General features: G+C 43.9%; 1 protein-coding gene across 1 annotated transcript in view; it reads left to right on the forward strand.

Annotated features, from left to right (window-relative positions):
* The window catches only part of LOC126455571 (calcium and integrin-binding family member 2), a 175,107-nt gene that overhangs the window by 97,652 nt on the left and 51,313 nt on the right, over nucleotides 1–26,142 (forward strand). The window contains exons 2-3 of the mRNA XM_050091325.1: nucleotides 5,804–5,838; nucleotides 6,029–6,146. Coding sequence (XP_049947282.1) covers nucleotides 5,804–5,838; nucleotides 6,029–6,146 — 153 coding nt within the window. The remainder of the gene's footprint in view (nucleotides 1–5,803; nucleotides 5,839–6,028; nucleotides 6,147–26,142) is intronic.

Below are 26,142 nucleotides of genomic sequence, written 5' to 3' on the forward strand. Positions count from 1 at the left end.
GTTGCAAATGTAACGTACGTCCATTTCCACGTTTTCGTTAGCAATGTACATGTATACAGGTCAACAGAAGTATAGGATACAAATATTATGTACGTAGCTCCTTCTGCCATCGGTAGTACTACAATCTATGTAAGAACAGACTATTATTGGTAGTGGAGGCGATCTCTTTTAAATTCACATTCAATTATTTTAATGTACAATGACAGCGCTTATCCGGAACACAGATCTGTTTTATTATCTATGGCTGAAAGTGAAGATATTATTATGTACGAATAATGTATGACGTCATTGGTCAAAGCCGACGGGTTGTATCCCCTGCTTCACTAGACCCCATTCCTCACACCTAGACGAAGAAATTATGTTACATGAACATGGGTCTGGAAACACTTCGTTTCCTTGTTGCAACTCATTTTCTCCAACTCATTAATCATGGGAAACGCACATGAACAGAACGTTAGAATCACGGGGAACATGCATTCTTGGTTATGTCTGGTTATGTTGTACACCGCCAGTGTTTTGTTTTACATGTCCCTGTTGCCATGCAGCGTACGTCATTAGTTGTTTACAGGTAACATCAAATGTTCCAGCGATCAGTACGAACGCTGCAAGCACACGCGATACTACGTAGAGTTAAGCACAGAGTCGACCCGTGCAAGGGCAGTGCACACAGATGCAGAGATGGCAGCTACTCATTCGCTGTATTGATTAGCTGACGGCAGTGGCGCTTGCGCTCAACGTCTGTCCCGGGAGAGATTTCCAGAACGATGCTGCCCCGACATGAAAACGTTTGAAGCCACTGGACGTCGTCTCAGGGGACTTGGGGCATTTATCAGTGATACTCGCGGCCGGGAGAGGCCTAGAAGGACGAGGACACCGCAACGGGAGGTGGCAATTCTCCATGCAGTTCACGACGACCCTAGTATCAGCACAAGACATGTAGCTGCAACAATAAATGTTGACTACATGATTGTCTGGCGAGTGTTACACGAGCACCAGCAATATCCATACTATTTACAGAGTGTGCAGGCACTATCAGCAGCTGATTTTCCTGCAAACTATCAGCCCTAATTCTAGAGCATCCGTGCTGTTCACAGATGAGGTGTCGTTTCAATGAGATCAAACTGCAAATTTTCACACTCATCATGTATCGGCAGACGTCAATCCTCACGCAACTACTGAAGCAAGTCATCAACAAAAATTTTCTTTCAATGTTTGGTCCAGCATTATTGGTGACTGTTTGGTAGGTCCTCACTTCCTTTCACGCAGGCTCAACGGACGAAGCTATCATAACGTTGTAGAGAATGTTCTACCTGATCTGTTAGCAGAAGCGTCTTTAACTGTGCGACAAAACATGTACTTCATGCACGATTGGGTACTTCGTTATTTTAGTTTTAATGTCCGTCGGGTTCCAAATAAAAGATACGGTGACGGATGGACGGGTAAAATTGGATCAATTGCATGGCCTCCACTCTTTCCGGGCCCAAACCTACTGGTCTTTTATTTGTGGGGGCTTTTTAAAGCTCTTGTGTATAGAACCCCAGTACAAGACATTCAGTCTCCGTGCCCATATTATGGAAGGTTGCGAAACCATACGCAGTACTCCAGTGATGCATCAGCGCATCCGAGATTCACTGTAAGGGCTGGTTGATGCATGTATCAGTGTCCACGTAGGGCATATACTGAACACCTTCTGTGAGGAAAAGTTGCATGTGTATGCTGCTGCGTTCCGTTCGTGTGTGATCCCTTTTATTAATGAACTGGAGGAAATGAGTTGTAACATGGAAAAAAAGCGTTTCCAGTCCCGTGTTCGTATAACTCAGTTACTTCGTCTAGGTGTGAGGAATCTGTCCTGCAATTTGTGCCGTACAGTTTTCTTACACCCTGTATACACATTGTTTTCTCTGATTACCTTTAAATATTCCATTCAATTAACATTCAGTTCATTTAAAGTTTTGAGGTGGCGCAACAAGCAAACATTACGCCAGTCAGCTAGTTATGCAATACGACTGACGGTTACAACATTTTTTTTATCATTTCTCGAATAAATGCAATGGCGTTCCGACGCTCCGGGGCGGCCGGTCTATTATTGCCTTGCTGTCACCGCATTTACATTTACAGTCTGCGAACCACTGTGAAGTCTATGGTAGAAGGTACGCTCCACTGTACCGATTTTTAGGGCTGTTCCCATTCTGTTCACGAATGGAGCGCGGAAAGAATGATTGCTTAAATGCCTTTGTGCGTGCTGTAATTAATCTAATCGTGTCTTCACAAAAACGACGCGAAATGTCACACGCACGTCCGCTTGTGGCAGCTAGCACACGCTGATATGGCCAGGTAAATCTTTCCCTAGCGCTGCAGAGTACGTGTGTGTCGGCCAATTATTCTTTCTATAACAGCTTTCAAAATAATTAGTACCCGGTTAATGCCCCACTTGTAACTTGATTCTGCCACTCGGCAACAGTTTTGTTTACATCTTCCTAGTCTTATTACTTGGCGCGCGAAATAAAACAGGTGTACAAACGGCCGATACAGACAAATCTTTACAACTACAGTACGTCAAGGCGCGTTAGCACTAAAGACGTATTACGGCTTCGCGTAGTCAGAGGGCGTTTTTGACGTTACTAAATGGCTCCTGTTTTCTTGACGGGTGACAGAAAATACTCCCATTTCGATGTCTGTCTGCTATTCTCCTGGTTTTACTGGCAGTGCACCATAATATGGTAGAAGCCCACTCAGAATCCTCTGCTGTTTTTCCGGTTGCACTCCCTGTGTTAATCAAATCTGCTGTTTATAATGCCAGCGAGAGTGTACGGGATGTGCAAAAATTAAGTACCTATTTTGCAGAAATAGTGATGCTATAGTGTCGATTTATTAGTGATTAATTTCAACATGTTCACCATCAATATCACGATACACTTCCTATTTTTCAGCAGTATTCTGAAGCATTACTGGTGTTATGACAGCAGCAGCTTGTGTAATGCGGTTCCTGAGCTCCTGCAATGTGGTAATGCCTCGGGTGAACACACGTCCTTTGATAAAGCCCCACACAAAAATGTCCGTCTGCGTGAGGTCAGGGGAACGTGCTGCACAGAGGAGCCCGCACGTCCAACCCGTCTCCCAGGGAACTGTGAATTCAAGAACGTGCGAACATCTAAGGCATAATGACATGGTGCCCCATCTTGCTGAAAGTAAACAACATCCCGACGCCCACCCTGGATAAGCTGTGGCAACAAAATTTGTGAGCATGTCTAGGTATCTTACACCATTTATGGTTCTTTCAGCAAAGAAAAACGGTCCGTGAACCTTGTCGCACGTGATGCCCATCCAAACAATAACCTTGGGATGAGCTCATATAACTTCAACATGGTCCACTGGTCCTATGTGAGCCCAGACAACGCAGTTTTGCCTGTTAACCTTCCACAAATGTGGAAGGACGCTTCATGCATGCGCAACGAACAAGTCGATCCACAGGGCTACGCTTTCTGCAAAATCTTCTTCATGCAGATGGTGGGGAACCTGCAGATTCTTCTTTAGCAACACCTTGTGTACCGTCGAACGTGGAATGCTCAATTCCACTGACAGAGGCCTCACCGATTTCGGTCTCCTTTCAATGGACGTCCTGATGGCTTTCATCCTTTCACTGGAGGTTGACAGACGTCATTTTCCGGGCTCACTTGCCAGCGATCCTGTGCGCCTGAACTTGTTTACCAATGTGCAGATTGTTTTCTGAGTGAGACTATCGTGATGACATTTGCAATGAAATCTCATCGTCTGACGACCTTTGTAGCCTTCACCTCACAACAGCATTCTTCTCTTCCACATGCTCATTTACCCTGTAAACAATGAAACACATATTCAATTGTTAGCATGAGATTAATGCATGATATCAGTCAACAAAGTACTCACAAAATATGTTAAATGTACCAGCAATGAGCTACCATACAGAACCTGCTCATAATGTATGTTTTTCTACAAAATAGACACTTAATTTCTTGACAAGTCCTATGTTGACGACTTTTGTATGGAAACCGACAGCTCATACGAGTTCGAACAACTTCATCTGCAGAGAAGAAATACTTAAAATTTTTTATTAAAAAAGTAGTATTTGACAACTTATATGGTATGGCTATCTTATCACAGTTTGTAATCGTATCCATCTTATTTGTGTTTCTCACACACAGTTGTTTTGCGCTTGCATCAGTAGGGTACATTCAACATTCAGTTATGAGCATTTGTTCATTACTTTCTGCCAATTACTGGCAGTAATAGCGCTTTTAAAACCCGCATCCTTGGCTGATGCGAGATTCTAACAGATTTACCGATCGCATGAATTCAACACATTTTACACTGAAGAGCCAAAGAAACTGGTACACCTGCCTAATATCGTGTAGGGCCCCCGCGATCACCCAGACGTGGCATGGACTCGACTAATGTCTGAAGTAATTCTGGAGGGAACTGACACCATGAATCCTGCAGGGCAGGCCATAGATCCGTAAGGGTACGAGGGGGTGGGGATCTCTTCTCAACAGCACGTTGCAAGGCATCCCAGATATGCTCAGTTTTGTTCATGACTGGGGAGTTTGGTGGGCATCGGAAGTGTTTAAACTCTGAAGAGTGTTCTTAGAGTCACTCTGTAGCAGTTCTGGTAGTGTGGGGAGTCGCATTGTCCTGCTGGAATTGCCCAAGTCCGTCCGAATGCTAATGGACATGAATGGATGCAGGTGACCAGACAGGATGCTTACTTACGTGTCACCAATAAGAGTCGTATCTAGACGTATCACGGGTGCCATATGCCTCCAACTGCACACGCCCCACACTATTATAGAGCCTTCATCAGCTTGAACAGTCCCCTACTGACATGCAGGGTCCATGTATTATGAGGTTGTCTCCATACCCGATACAATTTGAAACGAGACTCGTCCGAACAGGCAACATGTTTCCAGTCATCAACAGTCCAGTGTCGGTGCTGACGTGTCCAGGCGAGGCGACAAGCTTTTTGTCGTGCAGTCATCAAGGGTAAACGAGTGGGCATTCGGCTCCGAAGGCCCATATCGTTGATGTTTCGTTGAATGGTTCGCACGCTGACAATTGTTGATGGCCCAGCATTGAAATCTGCACCAACTTGCGGAAGGGTTCTGCTTGTGTCACGCTGAACGATTCTCTTCAGTCGTCGTTGGTTGCTTTCTTGTAGGATCTTTTTCCGGCCGCGGCGATGTTCATCGCTACCTCGGAGATGCTGTGTCCCATCCTCGTGCTACGACTATAACACCACGTTCGAACTCACTGCGCCATACTCTTGTCTTACAAAGTCGTTGCCGAACGAAACGTCGTATTCTGCCTGTTTACATATGTCTGTATTTCAATACGCATGCATATACCAGTTTCTTTGGCGCTTCAATGTATGTGCACGAGAAGAATCAGAGCGAGTTAAAATATCTGCGGTTTGAGTAACATCACCGCAGTATTAAGTTACTAATAGAAAAAATAGATTTAGAGTGAAAATATAATTTAATCTGTAACATCACCTAAAATATGGCAGAGAGTATTAGCAAGTACTGAAAAGTGTACCGAAGCACACGCGGAAGAACTAGTACCTCGCTAGTCTGACGTTATGGGTTACTGAAATGTGCCCATAAATGTCATCTTCATTATGTTTCATGAGTTGTGGTGCCATTGTTTTGTGCAATCAATTTGTATGGAATATGTATGATAAGAAAATAACCACAAACATAAATACACAAATTATCTTTAAAACCGTTCATATCAACTTGTTTCTATACAAAAATGTCTTCTAATGTTTCAGGACTGCACATTTTTTACTCGGAAGGAAATTCTCAGGTAAATATTCCACAGATATATGCTGCTACAGCAGAGCGCAGCATTCAAATTGCTTGTAGATGCTGTCTGCAGCATCTGCGATAGTATCACCTGCTTGCGTCACAGTAATAGCTTTGAAAAATAAAATGTTACAAAAGGATCTCGTCAGAGGTATTAGTTCAATCGTTCTGTGTGCGTCTTCACGTTCCAGAGTGCACAAACGCTTCCGAGAGGTCAGCCCTGAACTGGTGCCGAAGAGTATGACGGGAGACGAACCTGTCACAATAAAAGTGCCTTTGGAGAAGATGGAGAAGCTGCCGGAACTGAGAGTTAGTACCCGTGCTTCACAGGTTAAATCCTTCGTAGTATGTCTACTTGACTGTGGAACTGAAATAGCAGTTACTAGTGATCAAGAACTATACTGATAGCCACGCAAAATTGTAGCTGCGGTTTTCCCCTGTGTCCGCTTCATGTGTAATATGAATTTATGACAGGTATCGACCACGCTAGTGTACTAAAGGTCAAAGGGGTAAATGAGGAACTGTTGCTCATTCTTTAGGAAGAGATATGCGGAGAACTAGTAACGCTGGGACGCTGGTGATCCGGCGCGAAGTCGTATCCTCTGTTATTCATTAAGATTAGAATATGAATCAATTACCAGTTCATGAAAGTATAATCGTTAACGATACAATTCGCGGTAGTCAGCAGCCGTCTCTCTTCGCCCAACACATGTTTCACTCCCGAAGTTTCTCGTGGACACTGCTTATAGATAGTGTTTGAGCATATCGTACTAGTGACTTGAGGGCGCTCAAGAACAAAGTTCGTACACATTGTGTGTCATAATAAGTAGTAAAAGCTGACACGTGTGAAGGTATGCGATAACAGAACTAAAATAGTTGTAGTGAACAGGAGTCAGCGAACGAGCTGGTTGTGAGATGATTCTGAATGTGTTGTTACGACTACCACTGCCTTAAGTTTGAGTTATTGTTCTAGTGAGTGAATGCAAAAGTATTTGAAACTGCTTCAGCACGCTGCACGCATGAGTTTGCTGCAAACCCTTACCTGTGGATACGTTCCACGTGCCGTTCCCACATTTCAAAGCATTACTGGGTTCTTCTCTGTAGTAAGTTACAAATTATTTCAAACACCCGATGATGACCCCGAAAATCTTGACAAGAATGTACAATTCGCTACTCCAGTTCTCCAACCTCAACAATGATTACACATATACCCGATAGTTTACTGTAGGACCGCGAGACCGCTACGGTCGCAGGTTCGAATCCTGCCTCGGGCATGGATGTGTGTGATGTCGTTAGGTTAGTTAGGTTTAACTAGTTCTAAGTTCTAGGGGACTAATGACCTCAGAAGTTGAGTCCCATAGTGCTCAGAGCCATTTCAACCATTTCACTGTAGGAATTGTACATGACTTTACTAATACAATATTTTTCTTTCGTTTCAAAAATAAATTTTTTTCTTCTCCTGTTTTATAAATAAAAATTTTGAGAATATTTGTTTTTTTCAACTGTTTTCATGGTAAATTTTTTAAAGACTTACTCTTTAGTGAGTTTTCTTCACATATAAAATACAATTTCTGCCGGTAAACAGTGCCTAATGTTTAACAAGTCATTATCAAATTAGATCGAATTATTGTATTTCTGTCCCACTTTTTCCGATGGAAATAAAAAAAATTTGTAAATTATAGAGTTAAGTAATTCCATCATAAAACAAAAAAGAGCAACATTACAATTTTATTCCTTCCACCTAGTCTAACAGACAGCATATTTTTATTGAAATTGGAATAATACAATAAGTGCAGTTTTTTCTGTTGTCACAAAACGATTTTAAATATTTGATGAATAAAGTTAGAGGAAATAAATATTTCTTCTTTCAGTATCCAGCACTGTAGTATTACTACAGAGGAAGAAAAAGAATCTGTTTCCACGGTAACTAGCTTTAAATTTATTTTTTACAGAGCTTACCAGAGTCCAAGCAAAAGCAAGTAAAGTCCATGGGAGAAAGGGGTGTGGTGGGTGACAAATGGTATGTCACTCGTGTGGAAAAATGTTGTCGAATCGGTGTTGCTTAAGAGATAAATCCGCTCGTAAAACATGCGTTTACTTATGCTGTATCTAAGGATATGTGTGGGAATGGGGGACATGGTTGGATTTGCCAAAGTTACAGCCTTTCTCAAGCTGCTTCTGTCTTCTACGCTCTTGCTCGAACAGGTGAACTCCAACCGAGTTGCATGGGCGCCTGAGCTTACGTTCTTCTGTGAAAGTATCCCAAATAGCTGTCTGTAATTCTTTTCGAACGTCACGATCCGACGCAGTGGCTTTAGGTCACTTCTTTACTGAAACAGGACCAGTTTCAACGAAATAACAAAGCATCTTTAGGCGTTAAGTACATTAATCGTAAGTCATGCGGCCAAACAAAGGCTATCCTCGAGCATTAAGACATGCATCCAAACATGATCATTTGCAAGTGATTATGTCTGGACACATGACCGTGATTAATGTCGTTCGTAATGCCTGAATATATTCTAACCGAACTGGCAGTTTCTCAATAAAGAAAAAAATACAGCTATCGTGGCATATCATGATTTTTGGCAAGTATTTGAGAGCTGTAGATCATAGCCTCCAGTAAATAATCTGTTTTTAAGTTTGCGCTCTTCAAGATCTTTTTGGGTTGATTCTTGTGGCGCATGAGGTGGGTGCCACGAGCTCTTTTACCACTACTGAGCACGTCGGAGAGTTTTTGTCGATGAAGTCTGCTGTCACTCATACAATGGAAGGAAAGTGGCCAATCCAACAGATATAGGCTCTATGTCTTAGCTGTCAGAGACAGTTTTCACAGAAATTTTTTGCGTTGTAGAACGTGTCATGTTGTAAAAAGGCGTGGTATGCAATAGGGAAAGTACGAGGCGCAGTCTTAAAGTTTTAATTATCCCTTGGCAATTCAAGTTGCGTCCATGGAACTTGGTGACTGTGGTTAGTCCTTTTAAACGTTTTTATTCCTTTAATGCAACAAACTTTTCTCAACGATCAATGACCTGGTGGAGATCTTGGTTGCAGATTCCATTTGGGCTTTTCATAAAGCGTTCAAGCTCCAAAATAATTTTATCATCAATCTAGAAATGCCTCTCAGTATGTCAGAGGAAGGAAGGAGTGACTGTGTGCCATGTCAAGTGTCAGGAGAATACGGGGGAAGCAGGGTAGTTGTGAGACAAAATCTGACAGTCCAAAGGTGCAACATGTGTCACCCTGCCCTTAGCAGAATGAGCCGGGGCGTTGTCGTGGAGGAAAACTGTACCTTGGACAGCTCTGTGCGGCTCTTCGTCTTGGTAGCCTCCCATAAACACGTCAGATGTTGGTTGTGTGGTGCTGTGAAGATTTTCCCCATTACGAACACAACCTTTTAGCACCACACTTTGACAGCCCACAAACCAGTAATGGTTGGGACTTCGCCTTTTTTGACGCTGTCGAATCCACATGTTCCACTGCTTGCTTTGTTCATTGTCTTGGGGTCAATGTGGTTCTCCCAACAGTTGTCCATGGAGATGAGGCGGCTAAATACGTCATCTGAATGGGCCTGACACATCTGTAACCTTTCCGCTGCTGCCTCGGTTCAGCGGGTTTTTCGAATGGGTGTGAGCAGTCTCGGAAACCAGCGTACGGCGACCTTTGTCATGATGAAATTAAATTGTCGTGCAAATGTTGGAAACTGGTCAACGATAGATTTTCACTTCTTCCATTGTCGCCTCGTTTGTGGTACAGCAGTCTTCGAGGACAGGTGTCTCCACTTCCCATGCGATTCTAGGTTCTTCGCAGACAGGTGGTCTCCCAATACAGTCTTCCTCTATTAGACTAGTTTGATCACAGTGGAAGAGTATATGCCACCTAACCAATGTCTCGTATGACAGTGCATTGTCGCCGTACACTTGCACCAACTTAGCATTAACTAAAGCTGCCTCGTTTCTCTTCAACTGCAGAAACAGAACTACTGCACAATACTCCAAATTATTAGTGGGATGCACAGTGCTGTTTTGTCTCTTTTAGTGGCGTGCTATGGCACTGTAGCGCGAGATTGTCAATATGTGCCAGGCCTCCTGACATGTATCTAAATAGAACCAAAAAATTAATTACGCAACTTTATACGAGGAGCATTCAATATGTAATGAACACTTTTTTTCTCAGCCAATTTAGGTTGAAAAGTTCCGCTAGGTGGCTGCGCTATACGTAGCCTTCAAAATGGCGCCTGTAACGGAAGTGCGGTCCAAGTAGAGAGCTGTCAATGAGGTATTTTTTTTTTTTTTTTTTTTTTTTGAGTAAAACCAGAGCCTCAAAGATATTTACAGGAGCTTGCAGAATGTCTACGGAAACTTGGCAGTGAACAAATGCGTGATGAGTCGTTGGGCGAGGCGTGTGCCATCATTGGAACAAGGTCGCCCAAACGTGTCCGATCTTCCGCGTACCGGCCGACCGCAGACAGCTGTGACGCCTGCACGTGCGGACTTTATTAGAGATGATCGACGGATCACAATCAAACACCTCGCTGCACAATTCCACGTCTCTGTTGACAGTACCGACGCACCTTTACACCAGTTGAGGTACCCAAAGAGACGTGTCCGCTGGGTTCCTCGCCGCCTAATAGAAGACCATGAAGAGCAACGAAGGATTATCTGTGCGGAATTGCCTGCGCACTACGAGGGAAGTTATTGACGGAGCAAGACATAGGCTCCGATGTCGACCAGTAGAGTTGTACCATACGGGCATACAAGTAGTTCCAGTAAGGTGATGGAAGGGCATCGCATTGAACAGAGGAAAATATGGTTTTGTAGGTAAAAGAATGGGGAACAATATGGTGTATTTGATTCCTGAATAAAACCGACCTACTTTCAGAAAAAAAATGTGTTGCATTCCTTACCGAGCACCCATTGCAATTTCGAGGTGTTACAATTTGATGACTAGCGTTTGTAATACTAGAAAAGCGACGCAACTTTAAGAGTCTCCCTCAGCAAATAAAATTATTCCCGTAACTGGATATCGGGAATGGAGTGGAAGGGAGTTGATGCTCTTCACAGGTTGTAATTTAAGATAGGGTTTTATTGGGCCACATTAGAAAATCAGAAAGGGCTTCCGTTTGGAAGGCAGTTATTCATAACCTTCCGCGGAAGTTGAACGCAAGTACTTTTGCGATGAGGAAAACGTCGGTGTCACGCTATGTTCACACACTTTCAGTTTGTACTTGGGGGTGATGTAATTACTCGGCCCATTTGCCGAGAGATTATTGCACTTGCATTCCAAACGCAGGATGCAACAAAGTCAAAGATTGCTGAATGAAATGCTTGTCGTCCATTTCAGAATTCCGAAATACATCACCTCTGCACACCAGAATAACTGAAAAGTGGAGTGACGAACCAAGTTTCTCGTTTTACCGGTTCGCTGGACTTTTATGGACCTGTTGCATGCGTTGGTAGGTTTAACTACGGATATTGTTATTCTCATGGTCAAATTTAATATGGAAGGGAGCAACTAAGATTAGGATCAACGTCCAGTCGACATGGAGGTCATTAGAGGCGGAAAACAGTTTCGAACTGTGTCAACCACGGCGAAGGAAACGGACCATGCTCTTTCAAAGGAACCATCCCGACGTTTGCCTGGAGAGACTTGGAGAAATCGCGGAAAATCTGGATACCGGAATGCGGATTTGAACCATCATCCTCCCGAATGCTAGACCTGTGTGCTAACCACTCTGCCTCCTCGCTCTATGAAATTTAATATGGATCTAGATTGAGTGGTTTGTACCTTGACCCTTGTCTATAGTCCACCAACCATGGGTGCCGTACTCTAGCAGCTATTACTCGACAGTTCATTCGAGCTAAAAATTTGGAATTGCATGTTTTATCGTTTCCATCACATACAATTCCTGTCACAATAGGCAAATTTCCGGCACTAAAAGTGTCCTAGTCACAAATCGATGCATAACTTCCAGTGACTTTATTGTGAGCGCATCAGATCTACTGGCACATAAGAACTGCGTTATTCATGCCACGTTTTGCAGAAAACAAAAGAAAATATCTGCAAACAGTTACTACGAATCACTCAATTCTTTCTATAAGCATAGAATACGTAATAACGACGGCTTGAGCTGTGCCACAGCTAGTCCACTACATCTCCAGATAATTCTCAAGTGTGTCCAATCGTTACAAGATCTGAGAGTAAACAAAAGCAAATTTGAAGCCACCAAAGCGGCGTCTAATTGAACGCTTGCACCTCGCTGGGAGTCATACGACACCAAATTTGTGACGGAAATAACAAATTGTTTCATAGACTCTGAAATCCAGCATGTTGATTTACCAGTTAGTTGTCAGCGACGATACACAAGACATCATTCCTAGACATGACGTTGTGACGCCTAATACAACTACAGGGGGGCTGAGCGGAGATTCCTCGCATGAAGTCAGGACAGCAGGTGGGTACCTGTGAAGCGTCTATGACGCTAGTAAAACATTGTCAAAGTTCAATTATTTATTAACCATGTTTACAGTCGTCTTGTTCCACAAGGCTTTGTAGCCGACGCCTCATTCAGCTGTGTGCTGGATTACCACTGACGGCTGCCGAGTGAGCTCCTCGTCTGCAGGTCCAGGCGAAGAGTGAGTGACCTGGCGCGGCGGAGCGCTGCCGGCGTGGCTGTGGGCCCAGCACGAATGGTCTCCAATGGTCTCGCGCTAGCTGCTGGAGTGTGTTCGACCCCACTCCCAATTCTGTGTTGACCCTTGATAACCCATCCACGATGTGGTGTTGTCGGAAGTCGTATGGTCGGTCCACCTCCTTCCTATCGGCTAGGTAGGTTTCAGCATCTGGAGGCGCCTAAGTGCTGAACAGGAACGTGGACTCCCCGAGGCCTTGCTGATGGTTTCCACACTGAGTTCAGTGTTGTCGGAAGACAGTGAGCTTCTCCATCAGCAGTGGTAGGCGACGAACAGTATGAAATCATCAGGCGAAGACCATAATCACAAATACTGTAAGGTGGCAACGGTCTTGCACCTTACATGAGTCCATTTAACGTGATTGTAATCACTTTGGGAGCACTTTAGGTCAATAAAAACGACTGACAGCGGCGCAATCGCTTTGTAGATAAGTAGTTGTTGTATGTTGGAGTAATACTCTAAATTACGATGTAGGCAATCTATGTGGAAACGCATCGGCACGCTGGCTAGGCAATACAGCGAGAATTACGCGATTTTGTAATTATAAGATTTTGCAGAGATGCAATATGCAAGACAGAGCTCGGCTACCTCCACGGCTAGCCGCCGAAGGCCACAGCCTAACGGCATGAATGGTGACCTGGGGAAATTCTGTCCAAATGGTTCAAATGGCTCTGAGCACTATGGGACTTAACTGCTGAGGTCATCAGTCCCCTAGAACTTAGAACTACTTAAACCTAACTAACCTAAGGACATCACACACATCCATGCCCGAGGCAGGACTCGAACCTGTGACCGTAGAGGTCAGGCGATTCCAGACTGAAGCGCCTAGAACCGCACGGCCACACCGGCCGGCTTGCCGGGCAAATTTCGAGTGGTCTCTTAGAAGAAAAATTCCAGTAAAAGCGTTATTGCCCACAGCTGTGGTTCTTCCCAGCCGGCGTGGGCGGAGTTTACTTGTGAAATTTTGTAGAAATGGAAGAATTGTGGAGAAGAGTTCTATTCCCAGGCCGTACATTGGTCGGCACTGCAAACTGGGCATTTTGACAGCTTTTAGTGATGTGATTCGCTCGGTAAAAGTTGAGGTGGGAAAACAGAGGTGAAAAGCGATCTTGCTCGACTCTCTGTAGAGGTCCTTCCGTTCTGGGCTCTCGTACTGAGAGGACGTTAGCCAAGTCGTCTCCCGTCTTGGTCTTTCGTTCTGAGAGGACGTTAGCCACACCAGCTCTTTGCTGCCGGGAAGACTGTTGCAATTAGAGAAGTTTACGGACAGCGGTCTGTTGTCCGAGTATTGTAGGAGTGTACTTCCCGAGACGCTACACGCTGACCGCACAGCTCCGCCGTCGCCGTCGGAGACCGCTGCTGCAACAGGAATATTACGGTGAGATCGCTCCCACTTCGGCCTATGTTAGGAGTAACGTTAAATAATTGGAACACGTGCAACTGCTGCTTACACAGATGTTTCAAGATACTTTGAGGTGTAGTAGTTCTTCGTATTTTACGTTTTGTGTCGATGTCAGTCGGTCAGCCAAGCTATAAGAGATCGCGTTTTGGACCGATTTTAACACAGTTCACTGCCAATGCCACTTAGGAGGGTAGTTTGCAAATTATTCATTGTGTTTTATTCACCATTGATCTGAAGGTTATAATAAAATTATTGTGATTCAGTAGAGCCTTTACTTTCAGTAGTTGATCCTGAATTCACGCTTATGCTTCTTTTTTATTTTATGTGTGTGTTTGATGTCATTGAACACCCTAAGTGTTCGTGATCGTTCATGTTTGGAAGTAAAAATAGATGTGATTTATCGTCAACACTACCACCGCAGATTAATTAGGGGTGACAGGGACACATTTAAATCTAGCGTTATCCATTTTTGCGTACAGTTCCACTCCCAATTTCTCTGTAAGTTGTTTGTCAGGGACGAACACACGCAAAATCCAGACAAGCAATGGGTGGGGGTGTTACAATACATCTTCGGCTGGTTTGTAGATTTTTCTGGGGTATCTAGGACATAGATTCGCTACAGTACCGTAATCGTGGAATCGAGTGCTATTACTGTGAGCGCCATCGATCCCAGTGATCAACTCTTTGAGAGCTGGAGAGCTCGAGTATTTAAAGGGACGTGAATGTCGGTTCGTAACGACCGCATGTGTCCTTCTTATTCTGCTACCTTCGCTTAACAGGCTTTTAACTGCTGTGTAGGTTCTCTGATACTGGTTCTTATGAAGTGGGTAAAGTTTCTTTCGACATCTCATACGAGCTAACGAATATGCGTGTCACGTTTCCTTTGGTTTTCTGCCCCCTGCTCTTTTCTGCTGAGCTCGTCCTCCTCTCTCTCGGGGCGGTGTTGTAACGTGCTGACACCTGACCCTCTTGGGATACACCGCTTATTTCCTAATTCTGTCTCTGCCTCTGGCGTAACCACACTTCGCTCGTAGGAAGGTGAATAAGTTTTAATAAAATTTTCTAATTTTCAACTCATTATTCTATGCTGTAACACAACTGCTACGAGTGAACAATTAGCAACTATAATGGGCCAGAGGTATGCGACTCTATTGTTTGCATGTATGTCTTACGATTCAATTATGAGTTAACATTCCCCGAACGGAGGGTCTTCTTTTTGCTCTGTACTCTTCAATCCTCACATAGCCCAGTCAAGTGGTAGTTTTCCCGTGACAAAATTTCGGAAGAATGTTTCTCAGAGGCTCTACATCTGATTTGAGATGCTGAATCCGAATTTCATGTTTGCTGCCTTGTAGAAGGTTTGCTTCACAACGAAAATGCAAAAAATCTCAGAATTTTTCCAGTTTCCTCAGTTTTTCATATGTATCTCGAAAATTATACTTTTTCAATATGGGACCACTGTCTACAAAATTGAAGTAGACAGAATTTTCAACCTATTAAACTAGTCAGGCTTGTTTTTCTAACAGGCGATGTCGGCGTGACTTTATGGCCCTCCAATAAAAACGTCACATACACCCACTCCTACGCCAAACAGCTAGGTAAATATTCATGTTCTCAAGAAACACCCCCAATCCTACGTGAAAGTACGTCAGAGTTCCTACAAGAGACACCTGTAATATCGAATTTGTAGGAAATCTAACGTATATTCACATGGTGTTGGTGGTCTTTGTTGAGAACATGTACATGTATGGCATGGGAATGGGTGTATTTGACGTTTTTGCTAGAGGGCCGTAAAGTCACGCCGATACCACTCGTTTACTTTAATTTTGTACAGGTTTGTCGTTTTCGGAAAACGCATAGTTTACGAGATGTAAAAAGAAAAACTGAAAAAAGTTCGAAAATTTTGAGGGTTTTTTTGCTTTTTCGTTGTGAAGCCGACCTTCTACAAGGTAGTAAACATGAAATTCGGATTAAGCTTCCAAAAAAACATATACTGCTGCTGAGGAAAAGCTTCCACAATTTTGTCACAAAAACAGCCGTTTTGACACCAAGTGACTAGACTAATTACACAAAAGTTTACTTTTCCATTTTGTTCTGTTTTGCGTCATTGTTTTCCTTTTTTTTTTTACAGATCCAACAAAGTAGATGTTTCATAAGTTGACCAGGATATTTCTACGCCTTCCTCCAGTACCATGATTATCCACTAAACGATCTATTATGGCCTACAATACTGTATATTATCATGTCGACGTATGCGACTAACCATAGGATCTTCCGAATTCCGCAGCCATGCTGCAATCTCTATATGCTTCACAAACGTGGTTGGTAAACTACATTACCTTAAAAGGGCGAAGTGGATCAGGTAGACTACTAGAGAGTGTCAGTGTAGTTACGGCCTTACCGAGATCCCCAGACATGGGGAAAATGTGACCGTGTACTGATTTAGCTTTGTCAGCTGTATTTAATTTACGGGATGGTCGAAAACAGCTTGGAGAGCTTGTAGGGGGTGTTGCAAGGGTGGTTGTGATGAGTAACAATTCTTTAAAAAAATTGATACGTTGCGGCGTTTCCAGGTTATTTAACATCGAAGTTAGCCAATCAGACCATCGCACTCACAAATTCAAGCACTTGCATGAGACAGGCCACTTCGTGCTCTTCGAGACGAGGGGGCTATGTGCTGGCACTGGGATTCACCCTGTACCTTCTCCCATTATCATCCAACACAGCCATGACACCACAGTACCCACACACCTTTACAGTCACCTACGCCTACAATAATGAGCCGAAAACATTATGCCCACTGCCCACAGCGACGTGACGCGGTAACAGAAGTATGTAATCGGAGCAGACACTGGCGGGGTCATCCTAGCGGAGGTATGGGCTGCAAATGGGATAATCGATTGAGATAAGCGACTTTGACAAAAGGCAGATTATTATTGCGAAGAGCGTTTGAATGAGTATCTCGAAAATGGCAAATCTGGTCGAATGTTCACCTGCTACTGTCTGAGCATCTACAGAAAGAGGTAGAACGACAGTGAGACTACCTCTGGGTGCTGAATGGGTGGACGCCCATGACTCTTGACTGGCAGTGGGTTTTGGATATTTGTCTGCTCTGTACAGTAGGATAGATGGTGATCTGTGGCATCTTTGCCGAAAGAGCACAACGCTGGTGCATGCACAACTGTTTCGGAGCACATCGTTCATTGCACATTGTTGAGCATGGAACTACACAGCAGACAACCTCAAAGTGTTCACATGTTGACCAAACGACTTCGTCAATTACTATTGCAGTGGACACGGGACCATCAGAATTCGACCTTTGATCGATGGAAACGTGTCGGCTCTTCGGGTGCATCACATTTTTGCTACACTAGGTTGACGGTCGTCTCCACAACCGCCGCCATCAAGGTGAGTGGTAGCTCGAAAAGTGAAGCGCGCCATGGACGCAGGCTGGTGGGAGTAGTATCATGCTGTGGGAGACATTCTTCTGCACTTGCATGGGACCTCTGATAGTAATCGAAGACACACTGACAGCTGGGGACTACCTGCATCCTTTCATGCTTGATGTCTTTCCAGACGGCGGTGTCATCTTCCAGCGGTATAACCATCAGTGCCTCGGAGCCAGAACCGTGCTACTGTGGTTGGAGGAACAGTATAGTGGAGTAACAGTATAGTGAACTCACGTTGATGTCTCGGCGACCAAATTCGTCTGATGTAACTCCTATAGAACCGATCTGTGTCGCTATCGGGCGCCATCACCACGTACGCAAATCAGACCAGACGCCCTCTGAATCTTCACACTGTGGCCTGTATTTGAACGTTGTCGTACGCGAATTACATGACCTCTTATTCGATATCTAATGCCACATACCCCCACGAATCTACCAACAAACCGTCAGATTCCTGATACACAGAATTAGTGATGTATTTCGTTCCAAAGACAAACAAACAAGCTATTAAGCAGGTGGTCATAATGTTTTAGCTCATTAGTGTAAGAGTTACACTTCAACAACCCACAACGCTCACGCTTTACGAAGGAAAGATGTCTATGGCTACGAAGGATAGAAACCACTCTTCCAATTGAGGTGACTGAATCCGACGTTGAGGGCTCTCTCATCCTTTCATGCTATACGACTTAACTTTATCTACGTGCTATCAAAGTATCGTAGTCTCAGAAGAGGTCGTTTGCTCAAATGCTGATCAAGAATCTGCCCACTTTGTACTTGATGAGGATAATCGATCATGTGTTGGCTGCCAGCTGCCGTCGAGAAGCGTTGGCCGATATCTTTGGCACCGGCAACAAGGAAGTTAGGATGTGTTTCCTTCGTAACTCCTTTATGGAGATAGGTATCACTAGTGCATTGCTATGTGCATAAGGTGATAACCTTTCAGCCTTGCCAAGATTAGCTTGCTGCATTATGAACTGTTCTGGGCGTGTCCAGTTGTACCCCATATAGAAATGATCATGTCATGTTCAGAGGAACGCTCTTTCTTGTCTTTTAATGCTTCCTAAGAATATCGACCTATCGTGACCAGACACCCTCTGCACCTACACACTGTAACCTGTCTCTGAACTTTGTCGTAATCCATAGAATGGCCAATGGAAATAACATGCTCAGCACTGCAGAGTTGTTCAGTTAATGTGAGATGAGAATAGCTCTACAAAGTGAACTGGGATTGATTTCCCCATCCATGGTCCAATCTCGACATCGTAGACTCAACACTAAACCCTTTTCTCCACTGTTGAGGTAAGGATACAATTTGGCGTAGGCAGGTCATGTAGACCAACTGCTCTAAGTGTCTTATACGTACATCTACCTTGGCGGCTATAGGGTCAGTTGCGTTTTGTCGTATAGTAAAAACCCGCCGCCCCCCAGAAGATATTACATTAATAGCGTGAATCATCGCCTCTGGCCTTTTATCATGGCTTCATCTGGGACGAGAGTCCGCAAGTTACACTAGGCCGCGTCCTACGTAAGCGGCAGAAGCGACCGACAGAGCGGGACAGCTTCGGGCGACAAAACACAACCGCAGGTATAGTTACGGAAGTGTCCTACGTGAGCGACATCTGTGTCGCTGCCTTTCTTCCGCTGCAACTGGCGACGTTTGAATTCAAACCAGTTTGAATCTTGCTGCTGCAGCACGCGCGACAGAGAGCGACAGTCACGCGAATTCTCGGCAAAGCCGTGGAGCGGACGCGACGGCAGCTATGAAATACTTATCATCCCATTTTAAGAAACGTATTCGGGGTAAAAATTTGATTCTTCCGCATCTTATAGCTTGATATCTTTGCTCGGTAAAGGTCTGAATTTGTTTTCGTTATTCGTCATAATTACTGTGCTCCACGAAATTGAGTACATGGCTGCGCGAAATTTTTAAGAATTTGCAGAGGTAAAATCACATTGCGTAGACTTTCCGTATAGTTCATTTAAGGCCATACATTATTGCGTATGAAATATAACCAATACATCTAAATTGTATTTAAAGTTGAGACCGAAATTATATCTCTTTTCATTCTTGAGATACTGGTTGTTGTATCCGTGGACGGGTAGCTCGCGGCGCGTCCGGACCTTTCCTGCACTTCGGGAATCAAGTGGTCGTAAAAATCGTCGTATCGCAGACGGTTCAAGATATCGAAGCGACAATTTTTGGAAATGATAGCACACAGAAAGGACTATTTTATCGTATGATTAACATTCGATACGTTTTTGTAAACTCGTGAGCAGAGCGAAAACAAGGCCCCCTATAAATTACACCATAAACTCCGAATTTTCATAGCCAAACAAAGAGAGAGAAACAGGTAAAAAATGGTTCAAATGGCTCTGAGCACGATGGGACTTAACTGCTGAGGTCATCAGTCCCCTAGAACTTAGAACTACTTAAACCTAACTAACCTAAGGACATCACACACATCCATGCCCGAGGCAGGATTCGAACCTGCGACCGTAGCGGTCGCGCGGTTCCAGACTGAAGCGCCTAGAACCGCTCAGCCACTCCGGCCGGCAGAAACAGGTAAACGGGGTATCAAATTGACCAGCGAGAGGTCTAGTTTTGCATGAAAATATTTTACTGCTTGAAAGTAATCAGGCTAATTAACGAAAACTTAATTAATGAGGCGAGGAAAAATTGAAAATTTTCATGAAAAGCGGCTACCAAGCTATCTAAAATGAAGTGTCAAAAATCTCGTTTGTTCAAGTCCTAGCTATTTTGCACATAAAAAGATACATCAGTGCGGTATTTAAATGTCAAAAAAGCTTGCTTCGAATCAAGTACCAAAGTTAGGATTTTCAAGAACAGAAAACGTTAGGAAGGCAAACGAGGAGTCAAAATAAAAAATGAAAGAAATCGGTCAAATATTTTATGAAATGATTTGAGTAAAAGAAATAAGTAGTTCAGAGAACCGTTCTATGTACCTTTGAATGATGTTCGAAATCACAAACAGAGAATGAGGTGCACCGAACGTTTCCCTAATACTTTTTATTTCATACTTTTAGACAAATCATTACACAAAACGTGTGACTTTCTTTTCAAAATTTTTGTATGCTTTACTTTTACAGACTATTTAGATCAATTGAAACGCTTGGCCTTAACACTGACTACTGATGAATTACGTTCGCAACATCAAATATCTGTAAAATTTGATGATTCGTTGTAATTTATTAGGAATTTAATGTGTGTGATATACTGGGATCGGTGTATATACACTTAAAAGATCAAGTTCTTTGGCCAGAACTTAAAAATATACTTAGTGATGCAGTGTAAACAATATACATAAAACTTAGTATACAGAGCTGTAACTGAGTCAGTTAAAATTAATAATACCCTGGGACAGAACCCAGGACCATTTCGAAGCCGTTATCACGAACTGTAACGCCATCGCTACACCACGACTAGCTGTTTTCTGCTGTCATCCATCTGTGGATTTATCTTTATATTTAGGGTAGTCAGTCATGTAGTCAGTCAGTCTTCCGCATCTATTGGCTGATAAAACTTCTTGATCACATAAAAAACATTCATCTTTAATTTATTGCTGAGATAGCCGAATGCTCCTCTGCTCACTCACATGTATTCGAAGAATTTGTCTGGTGATCTTCGTAGTTGATGATATTTATGAAATTCTCTATGGACATCCTCCCTTTGTAAATTCCATGCACAGCATTCCTCTTCCCTTCGTTTTCTTAACTAAACCTAATTTTGTAGCCTTACTCTCCAGATCATCAACACATCCAGGAAAGGGCAACACTTGATCGCCGGGGATGTGGATAAAACATCCTGTCTCAAAAAATGGCTCTGAGCACTATGCGACTTAACTTCTGAGGTCATCAGTCGCCTAGAACTTAGAACTAATTAAACCTAACTAACCTAAGGACATCACACACATCCATGCCCGAGGCAGGATTCGAACCTGCGACCGTAGCGGTCACGCGGTTCCAGACTGAAGCGCCTTTAACCGCACGGCCACACCGGCCGGCGATCCTGTCTCATATTCACGTAACCTGCGTGAGCTGGCCCAAGTCATGATACGCAAAACACCCCAAAAACACCAGAGAACCGTTTCCAGCCTGAACTACAGTCTCATACGGCCGTCAATATTCTCGACACTTTGAATCATTTGAAAAGGGACAAAATCTTGACTCGGCAAATCACGCCTCCAGTCAGCTATTGTCCAGTATCTTTATTGTTCGACCCGTTGTAGACGTATAGCTTTATGTGACGCCGTAAGCAACGTCCTTTTGCGAGATGCCCGACGGTATACGTCCGTTGCATGGAATTCGCGTAGCTACACTATGTGATCAAAAGTACGCGGAGATCCCCAAAAATACGCTTTTCATGTTGTTGTTGTCTTCAGTCCTGAGACTGGTTTGATGCAGCTCTCACGATTTTAATATTAGGTGCATTGTGCTGCCACCTACGGCCAGGTACTCCATATCAGTGACCTCAGTAGTCAGTAGACATGGTGAGAGAGCAGAATGGGGCGCCCTGTGGAACTCAAGGACTTCGAACGTCAGGTGATTGGGTGTCACTTGTGCCATATGGCTGTACGTGAGATTTCCATACTCCTAAATGTCCCTAGGCCCACCGTTTCCGAAGTGATAGTGAAGTGGGAACGTGAAGGGACACGTACAGCACAACAGGGTACAGGCTGACCTCGTCTGTTGACTGACAGAGACCGCCGACAGTTGAAGAGGGTCGTAATGTGTAATAGGCAGACATCTATCCAAACCATCACATAGGAATTCCAAACTGCATCAGAATCCACTGCAAGTACTATGACAGTTAGGCGAGAGGTGAGAAAACTTGGATTTCATGGTCGAGCGGCTGCTCATAAGCCACACATCACGCCGGTAAATGCCAAACGACTCCTCGTTTGGTGTAAGGAGCCTAAACATTGGACGACTGAACAGTGGAAAAACGTTGTGCGGAGTGACGAATCACGGTACACAATGTGGCGATCCGATGGCAGGGTATGGGTATGGCGAATGCCTGGTGAACGTCATCTGCCAGTGTGTTTAGTGCCAACAGTAAAATTCGGAGGCGGTGGTGTTACGGTGTGGTCGAGTTTTTCATGGAGGGGGCTTCCCCCCCCCACCCCCCCCTTGTTGTTATGCGTGGCACTATCACATGACAGGCCTACATTGATGTTTTAAGCACCGTCTTGCTTCCAACTGTTGAACAATTCGAGGATGGCGACTGCATCTTTCAACACGATCGAGCACCTGTTCATAATTCACGGCTTGTGGCGGAGTGGTTACACGACTATAACATCCTTGTAATGGGCTGGCCTGCACAAAGTCCTGACCTGAATCCTATAGAACACCTTTGGAATGTTTTGGAACGCCGACTTCGTGCCAGGCCTCACCGACCGACATCGACACCTCTCCTCTGTGCAGCACGCCGTGAAGAATGGGCTGCCACTCTCCAAGAAACCTTCCAGAACCTGATTGAACGTATGCCTGCGAGAGTGAAAGCTGTCATCAAGGCTAAGTGTGGGCTAACATAATATTGAACTCCAGCTTTACCGATGGAGGGCGCAACGAACTTGTAAGTCATTTTCAGCCAGGTGTCCGGATACTTTTGATCCCCGAATTGCTCTTTAACAGTGGGAAGCAAGACAGTGCTTAAAACATCAATGTAGGCCTGTATTGTGATAGTGCCACGCAAACCAACAAGGGGTGCAAGCCCCCTCCATGAAAAACACGTCTGGCTGAGATGGATTGCGTTCACTGACAGCAGCAATTCCTGTTGGATTTAAACCGACTGCCGTTGACTATGCGTGGCGTTCGTCTCCAGCTCCTTTCGGTTAGGATCTGTTGACGACAACTGTTCTTTGTCCATGGTATATGACTGCGAGTGGTACATCCTTCCTTGTAGACCCGTTGGCCGGACCGCTTTGACACAAAAACAAAACAAGCAGCTTCTTACGGCGTGATCAGGATCGCATCCAAACATGGGAGCTTCTTTGTGCTAGATAGTACAACAGTCAAGAAGAGGCCCGTATCAGTCAACGAGTGAAACTGTAACATTGTTTAATAGCACTGAAAGGCAAGCGATCTGACGCTTCACAGTGACACGGCGACTTCATGCGAGTGGTCTCTTTGCCCAACGACCTGCACGTTATGTTACGTTGACATCGGCCCGTCGTCGGCTGCGTTTGCGATGGTGCCCAGAGCATAGGGGCAGGACCAACGAGGAGCGGGGTCTCGTGCTCTTCTTGGATGAGAGCAGATTCTGTCTTTGTAGGAATTCTGGAGGTACCCTCATGTTGCTGGAGGTGGGAACACTTAAGAGGAGTTGGAACGCCCTATCCTGACAATTTTAAATTTAGTGAATTGGTTTCCCTGTACTTCAGGAACCACTGACATGAAACTTTTACAGGACATTAATATGTATGTCCTGAGTCTACTGAATTACAATAATTGCATTTCAGCCACTGCTTTCGTAAATACAATTTTTTAATTACACAGTTAAAATTTTGTAGACTTTTTTGTACGTTATCCTAAATAATTTTAGTTATACATAACATTATGTTCTTCTTTTAGTTCAGTAGACTCAGGATATGTATGTTATAACTCCCTGAAAATTTGAATACTCTACTCGAAGTGGTTTCTGAAATTTATGAATTTGGGAATTTGTGGTAAGTTCTATGGGACCAAACTGCTCAGTCATCGGTCCCTAGGCTTACGCACTACTTAATCTAATTAAACTAACTTACACTAAGCACAACACACACACACACACACACACACACACACACACACACACACACACACACACGCTCCCAAGCTCAAGGGAGGACTCGACACTCCGACGGGGAGAGCCGCGCGAACTGTGGCAAGGCACCCAAGGCCGCACGGCTACCCCGCACAGCTGAGATTTAGGGAAAAATGTAAGAGAAAATGTAAATTTTCAGTGTAACTCACTTAATATATGCTTATTTTTCTATTTTCAGTCACTCAGAAGCACCCTGCACCATACTATACATAATCCTCTTGATCTTTTTCTAAGTTTTTCTTCTTTTCTTCTTTCTGAACTCCTTAGTGGCCAACTGTGCTGCATGCTCTGCTTTGTCGATGCGGACCTTGACCATCCGTTCAAGTTCTCTGATGCAGTTTGCTCCAGGATTAATTCCCATATGCTGCAGCACTTTCACCCTACCAATGTTGCCATCTTTAAAATCAATAACAGCATCATTGACCCCTCACTTTAGTGTCTTTATTCCAACAAAAACATGTTTTGGTAAGTGACTCCACATAAGATTACTGAACGACTCATTGGGGTTTGGAGTCTGGTCATGCAAACACTACTTCAGTAATACGGGATCAGCCAGGTCTCTGTAAATAGGTTTTATGATATCCCTGACTGCTGCTGGTATGGAATGTTTATGGCTGTACGAACTGTTTGAGTATTGGGCATTGCGATAATTACACCACGAATCAGATGCAGGAGGGCAAAGGTGGTGTACTGGTTTTCCATCAGTTGACAGTCTGTGGAAGAAGGTAGCCCATACTGCCTGCTTCATTTTGAACAAATCCTCAATATTATTTCTAATGGCCATCCCATAATACTGCTGTAATTCAACAATCATTTTGTCTGTCAGCCTGCCTCTTATGGTTTTACCATCAGAAAGTTTCTTGTCTCTCAAACTTTGTTTCAGGTTCCTCAACCTGGTGCCCATCCTCTTCTGGACATGACCAACACAGTTAACCTTTATAACACAGCAGTCCACAGCCCTCTATACGAAAAATTACCGATTTTATTAGATCTTGAAGTAATGCACGTAAAAATTTTAACATTTTCTACCGGTGTAGATTATATTTTAAAAAAATAAAATGAAATACTTCCCATGTGAGTTTATAAGTGAGATATATATATATATATATATATATATATATATATATATATATATATATATATATATGATTTTATTCGGAAAATTGCAAATTTTATAATGAGATAAAAATCTGAAAATGTGAAGAAAATTTTTTTTTCGTTCTAACTCCCTTTAATGCACCCGGAAACATCGTCGGAACTTGATCGTTTTTCTGGCCCAAGTGTTATGGTCTGAGGAGGCACAGTGTTGCATGACCTCCAAATCTCTGACCACTGTACAGTCACTGGTCAACGTAACTGTGCCACGGTTCTCCTTCCCCATATGCGTCTTTTCAGCGACGCATTCGCCCCAGGCTTTCTTTCTATGGATGACAATGCGCGGCCGCATCGAACAGCGCATGTGGAGAAGTTCTTCGAGCGAGAGGATATTTGGCAAATGGACTGTCAGCCCGTTCCCCCGACTTAAATTCCATCGAGAGTGTGTGAGATGCGTTGGGGAGAAGTATTGCAGCACTTCCACGTGCAACATCTGTGCAGCCGTTGTCAACCGCGGTGATGGTGGAACCTGGCACCACAGGAACACTTTACCAACCCTGTGGCAGCATGAGAACACGTTGCCGAAAATGCATTGCCACGAGTGGTGACTGCATACCCTGTTAAGAGGCATTTGCAGCTTCTGTAATGACCAAGGAAATATAATAAATCGGGGAGAGTTCAGTGTAATTACTGTTTTCTAATTAGTCATTTCTATTCGTCTCATTGCATATTCCCTTATGTAATGTACTGTAGCATACTGTAGCAGTTCTTTCTACTGATGGTCCACATTTCATCAAGCAGTGGCAGTGAAATATTATGCGAAAGTTACTTTCGGCCTTAAGTTTTG

The sequence above is a fragment of the Schistocerca serialis genome, chromosome 2, assembly GCF_023864345.2.
Source record: "Schistocerca serialis cubense isolate TAMUIC-IGC-003099 chromosome 2, iqSchSeri2.2, whole genome shotgun sequence".
NCBI classification, from domain to species: Eukaryota; Metazoa; Arthropoda; class Insecta; order Orthoptera; family Acrididae; genus Schistocerca; species Schistocerca serialis.